The sequence below is a fragment of the Pundamilia nyererei genome, unplaced genomic scaffold, assembly GCF_000239375.1.
Source record: "Pundamilia nyererei isolate P.nyererei 1_Seehausen unplaced genomic scaffold, PunNye1.0 scaffold00068, whole genome shotgun sequence".
NCBI lineage: Eukaryota > Metazoa > Chordata > Actinopteri > Cichliformes > Cichlidae > Pundamilia > Pundamilia nyererei.
In genome coordinates, this window is record NW_005187469.1 from 3,124,962 (window position 1) to 3,141,473 (window position 16,512).

The 16,512-nt window shown below is 39.2% G+C and overlaps 1 protein-coding gene across 2 annotated transcripts in view; it reads left to right on the forward strand.

Annotated features, from left to right (window-relative positions):
• Positions 1–344: 344 nt before the first annotated feature.
• The window catches only part of tmod1 (tropomodulin 1), a 19,565-nt gene continuing 3,397 nt past the window's right edge, over positions 345–16,512 (forward strand). Inside the window, exons 1-9 of one of the 2 annotated variants that reach the window (XM_005736312.1) lie at positions 345–879; positions 4,157–4,234; positions 4,356–4,415; positions 4,640–4,776; positions 10,015–10,171; positions 12,186–12,302; positions 13,967–14,056; positions 15,394–15,524; positions 15,794–15,901. In XM_005736312.1, coding sequence (XP_005736369.1) covers positions 4,654–4,776; positions 10,015–10,171; positions 12,186–12,302; positions 13,967–14,056; positions 15,394–15,524; positions 15,794–15,901 — 726 coding nt within the window. In that variant the 5' untranslated portion in view covers positions 345–879; positions 4,157–4,234; positions 4,356–4,415; positions 4,640–4,653. The remainder of the gene's footprint in view (positions 880–4,156; positions 4,235–4,355; positions 4,416–4,639; positions 4,777–10,014; positions 10,172–12,185; positions 12,303–13,966; positions 14,057–15,393; positions 15,525–15,793; positions 15,902–16,512) is intronic. The other variant, XM_005736313.1, reaches the window with a different exon arrangement.

Genomic DNA, 16,512 nt, shown 5'->3' on the forward strand with positions numbered 1-16,512 from the left:
CCACTTATTATGAACTGTAGCTTGACCCACATTAGAATGAGTATTTTAAACAGTTTTATTTGGCTGTCTGTACAAACTGAATCAGACTGAATTATAATTTCACAATTTTAATGGATTTGAGTGGACTTAAGTTTTCAGTGTTAGAAACATATACTGTAACGTGTCTGCACAAACATCTGTTACTCCACTTATTATTCTACACATTGTTTTAAATACAAGTACTTTTTAACAGACAGTCATCTGTCTGCGCTTCAGCCAACCTAAATTTAATTTGGTGCTTATTGCAGAACCAATATAAACGGATTGGTACAGATTTGCTCTCTGTACTTGTAAGAATACAATAACTTATTGCACAGTAAAATAATAGGGATCCAGAGTCCAGCACTTAAGCGGTTAACAGTCACCAAACTAACCGATATCCTACCCAGACTCTTGCAGCTTTAATGTAAACCATAAACGTTATCGTGAGCTACGCTACATAGTGAACCATTGTCCGATAATGGAGGCAGCGCATCTTCATGACATCACAGGAGTGACACAGCAGCCGTGAGCGAGGAGAGGAGGAGGATCTCTTCCCCAAAAGTTTGGTTTGCCCTTTGCTGGAGATGAGAATCAGTCCCAACAGGTCCACAGAGAGTCGACCAGAGCCGGGGGAGGAAACTTTGTGAGCGCTGAAATCTTCTGGATTCAAGATTGTCCGCGGGTCATGGACGGTTTGATTTAGGGGAAATTTGGCGGATTCCCGGAGTTGCGCGCTTGCAGCGGACCGTACTTCGCACTGCTGCGACTCCAGGCGGCTGTGAAGGAAACCATATCTGGTCAAAGTATTCGTTGCTGTCACCCAGCGGGACCAGCCGGCTATAAATAGCGCTGGAGGAGGTAGGGAAATTAATGCATATATTATACTGCGGGCAGCAAAGCAGTCAAATAAGTTAAGGTCACTTCTCCGTGTTAAAACCGTGAACCGGATTAGTTTAACATTTACTTAAAGTGGGTTTTCTAGAAAAAATGAACACCAAATATAAGTTCCCTGTTTCTGTTTTTCATCATTTGGCTGCTGCAGGTTAAATATTAAACTGAAAGATGCAGATTGGGTGGGTTTTTATTTCATTTTATTTTATTTTATTGTGATCGTATTTGGACCAATCATAACTACATCTTTTAATTTAATTTTTAAAGTTATTACAACTTTGCAGAAACAGGAGTTCCGAAGTATACAAAAGTTGCTGGTTTTCTGTGACCTCCACACATCCACTCTAGAAATAACTAAGCTGTGGAACTTCTGTTTGTCAGTCATTTTTATTTTATGAGCACAGCTCTTAATGGTGCTTCAGAAGTCTGCTGTTTACCTCCTGGTTTAGCCATGTATTATATTATCAGCTGGAGTATAACAGCACTCATTGGTGATATTACACTTAACAAAAACATTATGACACTTTGACCTCTGCAGAATGAACAAATGGCCTGACCCCAGGTCCAAGGCAGCAAGTGAGCTACTTGGTCTGGTATACAGATCATGATATATGACTCTGTGCTGGCCCCAAAGCAAAAAAAACCAAAACTGTGGCCACAGATGTCCTCAGCAAAATGAAGGATTATTTAACGTGTGGCCTTTAATTGTTTTTTGTTGTATGCACACCTCAATGCCAGGTCTAAATCTACGAACCAAACTGTCTTTTCTTTGGAGTGCCAGTAATAAAACACGCCATCCTTTCCACAGAGCTTATTTTCTGCCACATGCATTGTGACATGTGGCTGAGTAAAGGAGAACAGTTGTCTCTCAGCTGTTGTCTGCTGGGACATTTCAGATATCTGTGCAATTTTTACATCTGCTATCTTTCCTTTAGATTGTGTGGCACAAAACTAGGGTTTAATTCTTCTACTTTCCCAAAAATGAGCAGAGTTAAGTGTGATTATTGTAGTTTTATTCCATTTCAGCATCAGACCTAGAACAAACTGAGCAGCTAAGATATGTTTGGGGTAATTTAATCAATTAAAATCACTTTTAATTTACTTTTTTAGATATGTAGAGTTATGCTTATATTTGAATGTGAATCTGTGAAGTAGTTATGCACAAAGATGTTGTGGAGGTCATTTCAGCAGCCTGTAGAAGATGGCAACAAAGGCTTCCCGTGCCATTTGTATGCTGTTTGAAAGCAGTTAACGAGGAGTTGCAAAAAGAAAATTCAAGTTACTTTAATATTGCTGCATGAGCTTATTTCTGTGATGAATATTTCAGTTTTCTTCACTCTGAGAGCATTTGTGAATATTGCAGAAATGTCTGCGTACTTCATGACTGAAAAAAAATCTTGCCTTCACCCAGGAGTAGCTAACTTGTATACACGCAGTTTTAAAAAGACTTTTATTCTGAAATCTTTTTATCTTCTGCTCTCAGTTAGTGAAAGGCTGTGCTCATGCAAGACCAGTTGCCCTCCCAAGGTTTTACACATATCTGACTTGATTAATTATCCCGTATCAGTGGGCTATTCTTAGACGCTTAAGGATTGGATAGGCCTGCTTTCAAGGGCAAGAGGCAAGTTAGATGTTTATGACTGCAGAGGGTACGTTCTGGTTCAGGTCATTTTTAGTTGTTTTGCTCTTTCTGCCCAGTGAATGTCCTGTAATGAAGCAGAGGCTTATAGAAATGTTCTAAATACAGGCAAGTGTCTGTTCGATATCATCAGAACAGGTTGCAGTCTTCCAGTGGGCTTGCAGTGCTATTTGGAGTGCAGCCCAGTTCTTCATCTCTGGTTTTGGAAACTTGTCTTGACATGGAGTGAAAAGAGAAAGCAGAACAAAAGAACAACACGCTTGACCCCGCTTTTTAGGATTAAAGCCAAAGCACACTTGGTGACATCGCTAAGATCAAAAAGATAAGCTTTCTTTCACATTTGTGCTCCTCAAAAACACAATTTTCTGCACTTTGAGCTCCAGCTCAATATTTTCTGCCTAATTTGAGATCATTCCCATCGCCTGATACAAGCTCAGTGAAGTTATAGTTAATGTTGTTATGTGGGCATCCATTGGTAGCAGCTCAACACTTGTCAGAGTCTGAACTACAGCTTTAAGGAACTTGGGGCTTAGAGACCGTGTGCGCGCCCAGTGTTTGGTGCTCTGGTCCACAAATGTTCCACTGCAGCTCATCCATTTTCAGTCATCTGGTCACAGAGCCAAGACAGAGTTCGAGAGCAAGATTTGGAATGAGTCTTCATAGCTGTTTGAGAAAGAAACAAGAGCAAGACACGTTTACGGACAGCATATTTGACCTATCCAACATTTATAAAGTTTTCAGGGCAACACTTGGAGAAAATAAGCAGATGATCAGCAGCAGGATATGTGCAAAATTACCAAGTGTCAAGCAAATAGGTGAAAACTTGTAAGCAAATCCAATTCAATCAGACAACTGTTTTTTGTCTAATTGAATCAAATTGAAATGGTGACAAATAAATGGAAAAATTCTTGCAGAGAAGAACAATAAAACACCTAGGAAGGCTTCAAAATATTTCTCCTTAAATAATAATTAACGGTGCAGTTTGTTCACCTGTCTGCATTTGTAAACTCATTCATATTTAGTATTAAGTCATTCAAAAACCTGCATAAAAGCTTAAAGATGCAGTTATATACCAGACTTGTCTTGGCTAGGAGCAGTTCCATCTAGCAATTCTGTTAACAGCTTAATTGTATATTTGCTGGCAGATGGGAATTGTTAGCTTTGAGAAGGCCTAGGTTAGCGCTTTTTATCTTTCCACTCTGTGCTAAGTTGTACTAACCTGCTGGCTGTAGCGTCATATTTAATCTAAAGATGTGAGTGTGGCACATGGAAACCTTTTGAGGACATGAAAATGAACACTCCAACAGCTCTCAAAAACTCTGTGACGATATAAGAGAAATGGAAAGAAGAACATTTAAAGCATTACCAGTGAAAATGTTTGACAAATTCTCATACATTTCTTTTGCACTTTTGCACTCAACTTCGTATTTTCAAGCCTTCTGTATTTCCGGACAGTTGCTTTCTGAGAAATCGGAGTAGTAGAGAAGAGATGACAAGCAGAGAAATATGATGTTTCACTTCTTTCCATGTTCATGACGTAGTATTGTTTTCTAATTCTGCGATCTATTAATCTCTCTTCACACTATTTACTTGTGCCTCTTTCAGGTGTAATTGCTTTCCCAAGAGGGCTACGGGCACTTGGCTGCCTTTGCTGTTATTTTACCCGAGGTGGGGGTCATTAAGGTCAGTTTGTCTTCTGAATTCCACTGTTAAAGCATTGTGTTGCTTTTCTCTGATCCTTCAAACCCACTGTTATTCCAACATTCATTTTAATTACTTGCTTCTTGGTTGTTTCCATCCATAGATATAATCTAGGCTCCTGATCTCCTACAGTTTGCCTTTTTCATTTGGAGGCGTTGCTGAGGTGAGAGAACAGCTTAAATATGCCTCACATGTTGAACACATCCCAAGAATAACAAAGAGCAAAGAGAATACAAGAAAACGATAAATACTGTTATGCTTTATTGCCACATATATTCCCTCAAACAATATAACTCTCAAATTGATTGCCATCATTGCTCATAATTGATGTGTAAATATTTTATTTCTGTTGTTTTCCAAGATATTGTACTCTTCTTTCCCCCCCAGGTGTGCTGTCCACAATGGCGCTTCTGAGGAAGGAGATGGAGAAGTACAGAGACATAGACGAGGACGAGCTGCTGAAGAAACTGTCAGAAGAAGAGTTGCAGCGGTTAGAGGATGAATTAGAGGAGCTGGATCCTGATGTAAGCTTATAACATTGAAGTCCATAAGGAGAAGCTATGTCAGTATGCTGGTATCAGTGGGGATTAATGGGGGCATACATGCTCAGCAGACAGCACGATGTAATGTATCACATTGTATATCACTGGAGCTGCAGTGTGCTTTCGTTTGAGTTGCTGTTAGCTGGTAATTTCTGTTTTTAAAATAACATAAATCTTAGTTTTTATAGTGGTAGTACAGTAGTAATTGTTAAAATATGTTTGAAGGAAAGGACTGAAAACAAAAGTCTACAAAGCCATGGCATTTATGGTCAGGAGTTTACATAAACTCATCATGGGAATGAATGTCGTGATACTTTTGAGCTTTTAATGATTTCTTTGAGACATTTTTTCCCAGGGTGCATTGATTATAACCAGGGGTGCACAGTAAGTGGTCCGCAGGTGCGCATTCGCTGTCAAAATAAGATGCGCACCAGATAAGAAGTTGCAACGCGCATTTGCTTACATATAAAAGGCACTGTTTTTGTCCGCTAGAGTGGGATTTTCACGGCAAATTCTGCACCACATCTCTGTGCGTTCATCATTTGTTTGAAGCCAGCTCACCTCCTGCAACCACTTTTCTGAGAATATGCGCTTCTTTTGCGGTTCGGACTCCTTCTGACATTTCTTTGGAGGTGGAGAAACACCAAAGTAATTGCTTAAAGGAGCTTCTTCGACATCTTTAAGAGTTCTAAACAAATGTCTGTCCTCCTCCAGAAAATCTTATGTACGCAAACGTGCGTTGCAACTTCTTATCTGGTGTGCGTCTTTTATTTTGACAGCGAATGCGCACCTGCGGACCACTTATGTGCACCCCTGATTATAACAGCATATATCTCTAATGACTTGTAAAAACAAGAATTGGGTGCACAAGCAGCAATTTATTTTGGATTTCCTCTGATCCACACCGGTCAAAAGTATATACAAAATAAAATATACATACACTCACATTTTTTCATAAGTGGTGCTGAAGGTTCCATAGTCTCTTTTAAATTGACAAAGCCAAAGCCTACAACTGGTACTTTCTTTGCCAGCATAAAAAGGATTTGTTTCATGGCAGCTGTCTATTGCTCTGAGTATTGGTCACTACTCAGAGCAATAGAAAAGAGTAGATTTGCACAGGTTGGGAAGGTCTCTTGGAGCCATTTCTAAACAAGTGCACATTCCTAGATGATTCAAAACAGTTATGCGCAAGCACATCTTGTCTGGATGTGTCACCACTTTGCCAAGGTCCCGAAGAAAACACAAACTGTCACCCTCAGATGATGGTTGTTCAGGAAAAACCCCAAGTTCAAGGTTACCAGAAACTACTGGAATACCAACTGCACAGGGAAGCACCATGCACATGGACAAGTTAAAATCCCTCTTGGTAAAAGTTTTTTGGTCAGATTTGACAAAGATTGAGCTCTTTGGCCACAATGGCAACAGGCATGGTTGGAGAAGTAAAGATGAGGCTTTCAAACCTATGAACACTGTACCAACTCTCAAGCACGGTGGTGGTTGCATCATGCTCTGGGGCTGTTTTGCTGCTAGTGGTACTGTTACATTACTCAAATAGATGGAATTCTTCAACTTCACTCCACACTAGACTAAACATGGACAGAATTGGGTGTTCCAAATAAAACAGGTCAGCATTAAGCTTCTTTATTGGCCTTCCCGAACCTCCAGCCTTAACCATGTTGAAAATGTTTGGGATAACCTGTAAAGCTGGTTCTGGGCCACAAAATGAGCCAAAATAAATGAGCTCCACCAATTTTGCTTAGAAGAATTTGATTAACATCTATTCCAGGTGCAACTTTCTAAGGGACGTTTAACCAAATATTAGTTGGGGTGTAATCCACACTTTTGACCTTGTGTGAATTAGAGAAAATCCTAAATGAAATAAATTCTTTATTCTTTATTTTTATGTTTTAAAGTCATTAAAGACAGATGCTGTATATTCATTCCACCCTGGAAAAATATCAATTCAAATAAATCATTTAGAGCATTTACCACAATGAGCTTATGCAAACTTTGGACCGCGACTGTATTAGAAGTTGCTGAGCGCAGATTAGATTCTCTGTGTAAAAGTATTACAACTAAACATGAAGGTCTTTTGTGTCTGCGGCAGGGTTTGATTCAGTAATACATGTAAAAATGGTGAAACAAACGAAAAACGAAGAGTGAAAGTGTGAAAAAGTAAAATACTAACCTTAAATTAATAACCTTTTGTTACTGTTTAGTCTTCCCTGTTATTCAAAGTATTTCTCCTTTTGTATTAAGTACAGCTAAAGCACTTATAATACTACATCAGCACTCGTGTTTATTCGCTGCTGCTTTTTATGATATGTTTATTTCTGCATTTGATTCTCGTCCACCGACAGACCACCGAGTAATAAATCAGGGGTCAAGGTGTGGACAGCTGCTGCAATAGCTGCCAGATGAATGTCTAACTCCTCATAAAGAGACCGGAGTCCCCCTCAGTGCCAAGGGGATGACTCGAAGGGTATAATGTGGAGTAGATATGTGTGTGTGTTTGTTAGCGAGGCTCATGCCAGCAGTGAGTAACTGCAGGGACTCGCTGACGTAAACAGAGGAAACAGAGAGAAGCAGTGCGTATGTCCTTACCTTGTTTGTGCCTGTTTATGAGGGTCACCTGTTACACAACAGTAAAGTGCCCATTTGCTCTGACTGTAACATTCCCAGCACGGTTTCCCACATCGGTTCCAGTAAACAGACTGAAAGTTTGCACGCATGTCTGCCATTATTGATTATTCAGCAACAATTACAAGAACATTTTGTGTTTTACAACACACAGTACTGCCTCACAAGTGTACTGACCCAAGCTTGCTTCATACTCAGTTGTTTGTGTGGATTAATACAAATCACACGTAGAAAAAGTTCCAATCAAAGTGAAAAGTTTGGCATAGATTAAACCATCAAAATGGCTCTGAGACTGCAACTTCCCATTTTCAAAAAGTTGTAGAGAGCCTGTAGCTACAGAATAGATGGATATTTTCCTGAGCAGGTGGAGGTGGTGTTTTGCTGGCAGGTATTATTGGATATGTTTATTAGAGCGTGAGAAAGTTGAAATCTGTGCTGATGCTTGTTTGCATTTGTTGCAGGTGGTCATTTTTATTTGCATTGTGCATTTTTATATGCTGGTATCTGAAATGAATCTTGATGTGTCATATATCTTGAAATGATATCGTCTCAGCTTCAGGCTCATAGACACATAGACACACGTATTGTACATGTGACTGTTAGTTGATGGGAGAGAAACAGAGGCCGACTCATGCTGTTAAAAATAAAATACTGGGACTGAGCGCTGTAATCTAAAGATGATATAAGCTTTGTGTTGGTGATATCTTAGATTGTGCTGACTGCGCAAAGTGTCGGGTATGTTCGGTTGGGTTTTTTTTTTTAAATTGCTGTACAACCAGATTATTATTTGGAAGCTCCTAATGTAAGGAGAGAGTCTGACTGAAGATGAATAACAGTGAGAAGCAAAAAGAGAAACAGACTTATAAAGAAAGGGAGGCCCCTAAGTGCTGAGAAGCAGATAAGATATGCAGCTATAAGTAGCACTTCTAAGAGCATGGTTTTGAATGTTGCTTTAGGTTCAAAATAACTTGGTGTGCAGTGCACTAATGGTCTGGGAAATTTCTTGGTCCTGTGTTGAGCTAGAGGAGAGAGAGAGAATTATATGGTGTCATGCTGTCTAGGCCTGACATCATACAGTTCACTCAGCAGCTCATAAAACTTGTTACAGAAGAAAAAAAATCAAAGTCATTTGTTCTTAGCTTTGTGTTTTGCTTCAAAATATTACAAGACTTAACTAAAAGAGAAGTTTGAACAAGATAAAGAAAATAAAACCACATAAGCACCTGTTCGAGACCACTTTAGCATGAGATAACTGCTGACAGAGACATAGGGAAACATAAACTAAGTGATCCGGTGCCAACACAGCTACTTACTGACTTTAATCCTAATATAAAGAAAGATATGCTATGCTGTGCTTGAAGGATGTGATTGAAAAGCCTGATTAGTGGAATTTTATCATAGACTTTGCACTGCCCTGCTTTTGCAGTCAAAGAAGCTGCCCTCTGTTGACCATTAGAAAGAATGCAGGTGTAAGTCACTTCACTTTTCAGAAGCTACATACATCTTGACACCTCATGAGGTGAGATATGAGATACTTGGTTGGACTTAGTTAAAGCACTCAGAAATGCTTTAATTCTTTGTTGCTCAGATTCAACATGGTGCAGGAAACATTCCTCTGGGATTTTGGTCCATGTTTACACGATAGCATCACACAGTTGCTTCGGATTTGTTGTCGGCACATCACCGCAACCTGAAGATGCTCAATTGAGCTCGTGTGACTGTGGAGGCCATTTGTGTGCAGTGAGCTCACTGTCACTGAGATGGTTTGAACTTTATGACATGGAGCGTTAATGTTGCAGCAGCAAAAAATCTCATCATCTCACATCATCTCATCTGTTCTTAGCTGACAGCAGGTGTGGTCTTGTGCTATAAAGCAGAGATGACTGTGTGGGGAAAATCCCAGTCGATGAGTACTCACTGAAATATTCAGACCAGCCTGTCTGGCAAAAAGAACAATGTTACATTCAAAGTCGCTCAAACCATCTTTGACTCCAGTTCTGGTGCTCGATTTAGACCTCACCAGGAAGTCTTGACCATGTCTGCATGATTGAGACCAAGTTGTTGCTATGTGATTGGCTTCTTAGCAGAGATAGCTCAGTAGGTAGAGTGGTGGCCCCATGATCGGAAGGTCGGGGGTTCGATTCCCCTGAACAGCTACCCTGAGGTACCCCTGAGCAACTACACACTGCTTCCCATGCGCCCAATGGCTGCCCACTGCTTCACTGAGTGAATGGGTTAAATGCAGAGAGGAATTTCCCCACAGGGATCAATAAAGTACACTTTCTTTCTTTCTTCTTTCTTGGAGCGTATACAGTCTCTGCTACCAAGTTCTGTGGAAAAAAAAACGAAAACCTTTTTAACATGATAGAATAAGTAGAAAGGCACTTTGGGAAATTCAAGGATTCATTCTCTGGGGAATGAATGTTGAGTTACATTAGGCTGGATCGGAATTGTAAAGCAGGGAGCAAGTCTGGCTAAAAGCATTCACACTTCACACATAGACTGGTCAAATTAGCAAAAGTATGGGTTATTTTTCCAACATGCAATACCAACATATTGTAAATGTTAATCCGTGTCTAGAATGCATTGTTGCCTGCTGGGATGCGCCAGAAGGACCAGACAAAGAAAGCACCAACAGGGACGTTTCAAAGAGACAACCTCCTGGCCCATCTGGAGAAACAGGCCAAAGAGCATCCTGACAAAGAAGACCTGGTGCCCTACACCGGGGAGAAGAGAGGTAGGAACTGGTGTGTTTAATAAAAATCAAGTTAATCAGGCAAATCTTTTCATGATTAATCTTTTTATTAAGATATTATTGTTATTATTATTAATAAATGAAAGCTGTTTAAAGCTTCCTTAAACATGATTTAAATGATGGTGTTACTTTGTAATTGAACAAATATCTCTGGACTCTTGGATGGATTTTAAAAAGGCAAATTGATCAGTGAAAACAGCCAACCTGTAGCTCAGGTGTTAACTCTGTTTATCAGAAATCCACAGCGTAGACACAGACTTGACTGGTGGTGAAGAACTTCAGCCATGTCAAACTCTTTAAACTCTGTAAAGTTTCTTTCTGTTTTTCTGACTTTTGTTACGTTCTGATTTGCTGGTGTTGTTGCTTTGGGACTCACTCCACTTGCCGCAGCATTTGCCGTGCCCTCAGCGGTGCCATGACATTTAACCAAGACAGGTCACACGTGACTTTCCAAAAACTGCTCTCACAACTCCTCTCACAGAGCCACGTGTTCATATGAGCATCAGAAAAAATGTCTGGCTGAAACTCGAGGAGCAAGCCACACAAATACAGACATAGCAAACCTATCGGTAAAGACATCTCTGGGCTTCTAGAGTCAGCCGCTTGTCAGGTGTGACATGAAAGCATACTCACCTCACACAGCTTGTGTAACAGAACTGATTTTGGCAACTGGACTGACCTTGTCTTACATGTCCTCACCTTAGACTGACAGTTACATTCAAATTCCATACTACTGTATGTACTGTATTCAGTACTAGTTATAGGTTCTAACAGGTTGATGGTCTTCACTGTTTTTGTAATTCACATTTACTTAGCTTTTGTTCTGTCTTTTTTATACATGACTTTCTATGACAAAAGAGTGAGCCTTTGTTAATGGTAGTAGCAATGAAAATGATTGCTGTGTTTCAGGAATAACAGAGTGACAGACAATCATTCATGTTCACATACACACCTACACCCGATTTAGAAAGTCCAATTAACCTAACATGGGAGGACTGCGGGAGGAAGCCAGAGTATCCAAGGAGAACCCACACAGGCACAGAGAGAACATGCTAACGTCACACAGAAATACCCCGACTGTCTAGTGGATTTGACACACCTCGCTGTGAGGGGACAATCCAAAGCTGTTTATGCCATTATTTTAAGAAATAAAACAATATATCACAGAGTTATCATAGATTTTTTTAAATTTATTATTTTCTTACTAGTTTTTCATTTTACTTCATTTTGACTTTTTGTTAATTCAGTTTAGTTTCAGTTTGTTTCCAGAGTGGGTTTGCTTGTTTCAGTTTAGCTTTTATTGTTTGAAAATGTTTAGCTTTCATTAGTTTCAATCTTTAATTCTTATTATTTCATTTACGGCAAACGCCAGAGGCAAGAACTGTGAAAAATCAGTGTAGATATTACAATATAAATATAAACCTTTCGACTGTTTGGCCTCAATAGAAGCATTCATCAAATCCTCATCAGGCAGTTTATAATAAATGACAAGGAAAACACATTTCATCTGTAATTGTATTTTAGTTTAGTTTTCCAAATTCACAAAATCTTTTCCATCAGTTTTTTTTTCAAAGGTGTAGTAGTTTTTTTTTTCATTTTAGTTCACAAAAATATGTGTTCATGCCTAGTTTCAGTTTTTATTACTTTAGTTTTTAGTTTTATTTTTAACTTTAATAACCTCAATACACAGCAGTTCAACAAATTCAACCTTAGAGAGAAATTCAGTGCATATACTATGAAGCTGCATTTCCACTACATGCGGTCACACCACACAGAATGTATAGAAATTTTGGGTAATTTTGACAAAAAATGCTACTTAAGAAGCAAATCTGTAGCCATAGAGGTCCCTAAATTGACAAAAATCCAGGAAAAAACTGGAGTCTGTCAAATGTAACTTGTAAGCTAAATGCTAAATTAAAGTTACTGATAATTGTCATTGTAATAGTAGTGCTTGCAGTCACTTACTTTGCATAAAATATATACCCTCATATTGCAGGGAAAGCCTGGGTGCCTAAAACAAGAGTGGATCCAATCATAGAGTCTGTGACTCTGGAGCCGGAGTTAGAAGAAGCCCTGTCCAGTGCTACCGATGCTGAACTCTGTGATATTGCAGGTAACTATCACACAACATCTCTCTGTAGGCTAATTTTCTCTGTAGGCTAATTTTTCCAAGAAAATGAACAAATAAAAGTACTTAAGTTTAATTGGATTTTACGGCTGCACATGTAGCTGAACTGTAACTTTTCTCCATTTCAAGAGTTGTTTCTATATATTTCTATATGAAGATTTTAGGCATGCTCTCACTAATGAATGTAAGTAGACTACCATAGGTGTAACTAGCCCTTGTTAATCTAACTTTCACTCATTTCCTCTAGCACTCCTTTCATCTTCATTCCACTCTTACCGTTCAACTCTTCATCATCATCATCCGTACCTTCATTTTCTGGATCTTTCTATCTATTAGTTCATCACCGCCCAGGGTATCTGTACGCTGCACGTAGTCCTGCATGGAACAACACTGGTCTTCTGTGAAATTTGTGCTTTTTGTTTTACTTTGTAGTCGTATTGTTGCATGTGCGGACCGTGCATTCTATCTAACAAAAAACTTGGTTCATGCAGGGCGAGTGGACCTGCTGGTACATTTTTTTGTATAGTGGGGAAGGACGATGTAAGCTACATCACAAAAAATTGTAAAAATGATATTAATGACGATGTAGAAAACACCCAGTGTTTTATCAGCTTGCAGCTTGCAGGTGGCGGCAGTTGGGAATGTAAGTGCATGACACCGCTATAGCAGGTATGATGTGATATGACGCAGCTCTGCTTTACACACTGCAGTTATTGTCATTTGCTGGATTTTGTCTGAATAGTGTTTGAAGTTATTTTTCTTTGCCTTAAAATATAAAATAATAACTTTTTCAATGTCCATACCATCAGGAGAAACTCGAGCTGCCATTAAAACAGTGTTGCTGATGTTTCAAGGTTTTTTTCTGTCTGTTTCGTTTGTTTGTTTTTAGCCTGCCTGAGTTATTGCAGTCAATGTGCTGAACTTATTATATTAATGATGACAGTGAGTTGACTTTGTGGGAAGTATACTTACTTATACCATGTAAACACATTTAGTTTTAACCACTGTCAGAGTAATTACAAGACGATGCATACTTCATGTGTGACAAAAATATTATCCAACCCTGCTGCTGTTAGAAGACGGAGATTTAAAATGAGAAATGCTCGTGGTGAACAAGCCTCTTAGCTTGTTGCAATACACGCACTTCACTGCATTCAGTAATCGAATAAACAGTCAGATACTCTCAATCTCTCTGACAAAGAAACAAGGCAAAGACTCTCTGTTAATTGTGTCCTCAGAGTAACTGCTTGGCTGGAAACATATTTCAGATTTCCTGCTGCCAGAGCGCATCATAGATTTTTTGCCTTGGCTGGCTGATATCTCATTATTTTTTTATAACAAATAAAGTATATTGCACATTGATTTGGCTTCGGCCTGCTAAGAGCAGAAGGTCAGCTGTGGTTGCAGAAGTCAAAGCCAGTACACGGGAGCTGAATCCATACAGTGTGCAGGTTTTTTTCTTTCTTTTTTTTTTCTCATGCTTGCCTTGATTGCGATGCTGAAAGCGACTGGTGCATGGTGGTCTGGTGTAAGGTTGCAAGCCAATCAATAAGTCCACTCAGTGTCAGCACTGCTCTCTTGCTTTCTCTTTCTCGATCCTTTTTTTTCTCAAGAAATGTTCATTCTTCAGTCTCCTTCTCTTCTTCCAGCCATCCTGGGCATGCACACGCTGATGAGTAACCAGCAGTACTATGAAGCCCTGGCCAGCAGCACTATAGTGAACAAGCAAGGCCTTAACAGTATGTGAAACACATACACGCTTGCACTCACCTACCGAAATGTATACTACTGGACACAAGTACACATGAATTGTAGGGACTTTCGAGGAACAAGTAAAAGTACTCTAAAATAAAGCAGATCACTCAACTAGTACCAAAAAAATTGCATCATTTAAGAAAAATGCTGCAGTTGGATTGGAATAAAGTGTGATCTCATGTTTGCAGAATGTTTATTTTACCAAAAACAGTGTATGCTCATATTTTTTCTGTTTTGCACTTGATACATGCACAAATAATGTAAAACAGGTTAAAGTAAAATAGATAGGTAGATAAAAGAGTATAAGCACACATGCATTTTGCTATTATCCTGCCAGGAATACACTATCGCTGGTTCATCTGTTTGCACTTCATGTTATGCTACATCGTGTAAACGATTGAATTGTGGGATTACTTTTAGCTCTCCTTCACAGGTTAATGAGCTATTGTTTATCTTGTGTGGTGGCTCATCCTATAGTTACACTTCCAGCTCTAAACAGAGACTGAGCATCTCACATCCAAATATGACTACCTTATAAAGCAACCCACAGTCTCCTGCTGAAGTTGTCACTCTGTTTTGAGTAGTGATACAGAGGAGGGCACAAAAACCCTTTTTACAAAAGCATTGGTCCATATTAACCTTAATGACTGAATCTCAGAGATTTGCAATCCATTACTAAAGTAGGTGCACATTTCTCGTGCTGGTAAACCAAACGGATTCTAGTTTTTCCGTATTTTAGATCTTCTGCTGCAGAGCACTTACAACGAGGTACTCTGTGCAGCTTTTGCAAAGTATAAAAAATATCATTTTGAAAATCTCCTGAGGTTATTGTGGCCAAATATTAATACTCTGCCTGTACTGTGCTCTGCAAAAAAACTATCGTTGGAAGTACGCTTAATCACCTTCTTAAGATTGATACCAATCCTCTGTCAGTAAAATAAATGTGAAGCTACACAGATGTTTAGCCTGGATTACCATAAAAAAGGGGGCAAGCATGGAGAAGAAGAACAGCATTTCTGAACCAGCAGAGTACTCCACGACCAAAAGCAACACTGAATGTGGAAAACTATACTTTCACCAAATAAATGTGTTCCCTTTGCTTGACACAAGCAAAGTCTCAAGCAATCATCCAGAAAATGCTGTTTACAGTGTTTAGAGTCGCAGATTCAGAAATTGAGTCAACTACTTAATGGAGAGGTTATTTTTTGTGCTGCTTTTGAAATGAGATTTAGTCCAATCAGACCCTGAGTAAAGCAAATTTATCCATCAGCAGTCTGATTTTGTAAATATATTTTTATATTATATGTGTGTTGCACCCCAGGTGTGATCCAGTGTACCCAGTACAAGCCAGTCCCTGATGAGGAGCCCAACTCCACTGATGTAGAGGAAACTCTGTTGAGAGTAAAGAGGAATGATCCCGACCTGGTAGAAGTCAACCTCAATAACATCAAGGTAAGAATGCTGGGTTGTGTTTAAAAAAAAAAAAAAAGAGAGAGAGAGAGACAGTGCAGGTTTAATAATCTATATCTATTATAAAAATTCTATTTAAATTTGGATGTATATTGGATTTGGTTTCAAGTTTTATACATAAACTTCAAGCATTTGTTTCTTTATGAATCACAGCAATTAATATTTTTTTTACTGTTTATGACAAGGGAAAATGCAAAAATACATAGAAATAAGTTTTTCAACATTTAATTTTTTTGTTTTTCTGCACCCAGAATATTCCTATCCCAACTCTGAAGGCATATGCCGAGGCTCTGATGAAGAACACAGTGGTGGAGAGGTTCAGTATTGTAGGAACAAGGAGCAATGACCCTGTAGCATTTGTAAGTCCAATGCTTTTCAACCTAACTTGCTTTTTTTTCAGTTCTCTTTCCTTTTTATCTTAACAGCTTCCCAGTTTTTCACTTTTTATCATTAATGGGGATGAGTCCTATTTTGACAAACAATATGAAGATTAAAATAAACATGTGGTTTGACAAAGTTCCTCCTAAACAGATCAAAATACACCAAGAGGGTAAAAAAGCAGGGCGTAAACAAAAAGAAGAAAAAGCTCTGCAGAACAAGAGCAAGATATCCAAACTCAAGGCAACAAGGAAAATTCGTCCCAACAATACAGAAAAGAAATGTGACGCAAATAGGAGTACATGTGGAGTCAAGCAGATGATCAGACAAAGGGAAAATGGTAAATGGCTTGCATTTGTATAGCGCCTTACTCAGTCCCTAAGGACCCCAAAGCGCTTTACACTACATTCAGTCATTCACACACACAGGCAATGGCAAGCTACATTGTAGCCCCAGCTGCCCTGGGGCGCACTGACAGAGGCGAGGCTGCCGGACACAGGCGCCACCGGGCCCTCTGACCACCACCAGTAGGCAAACACGGGGTTAGTATCTTGCCTAAGGATATTTGGCATGCAGCCAGGGATCAAACCAC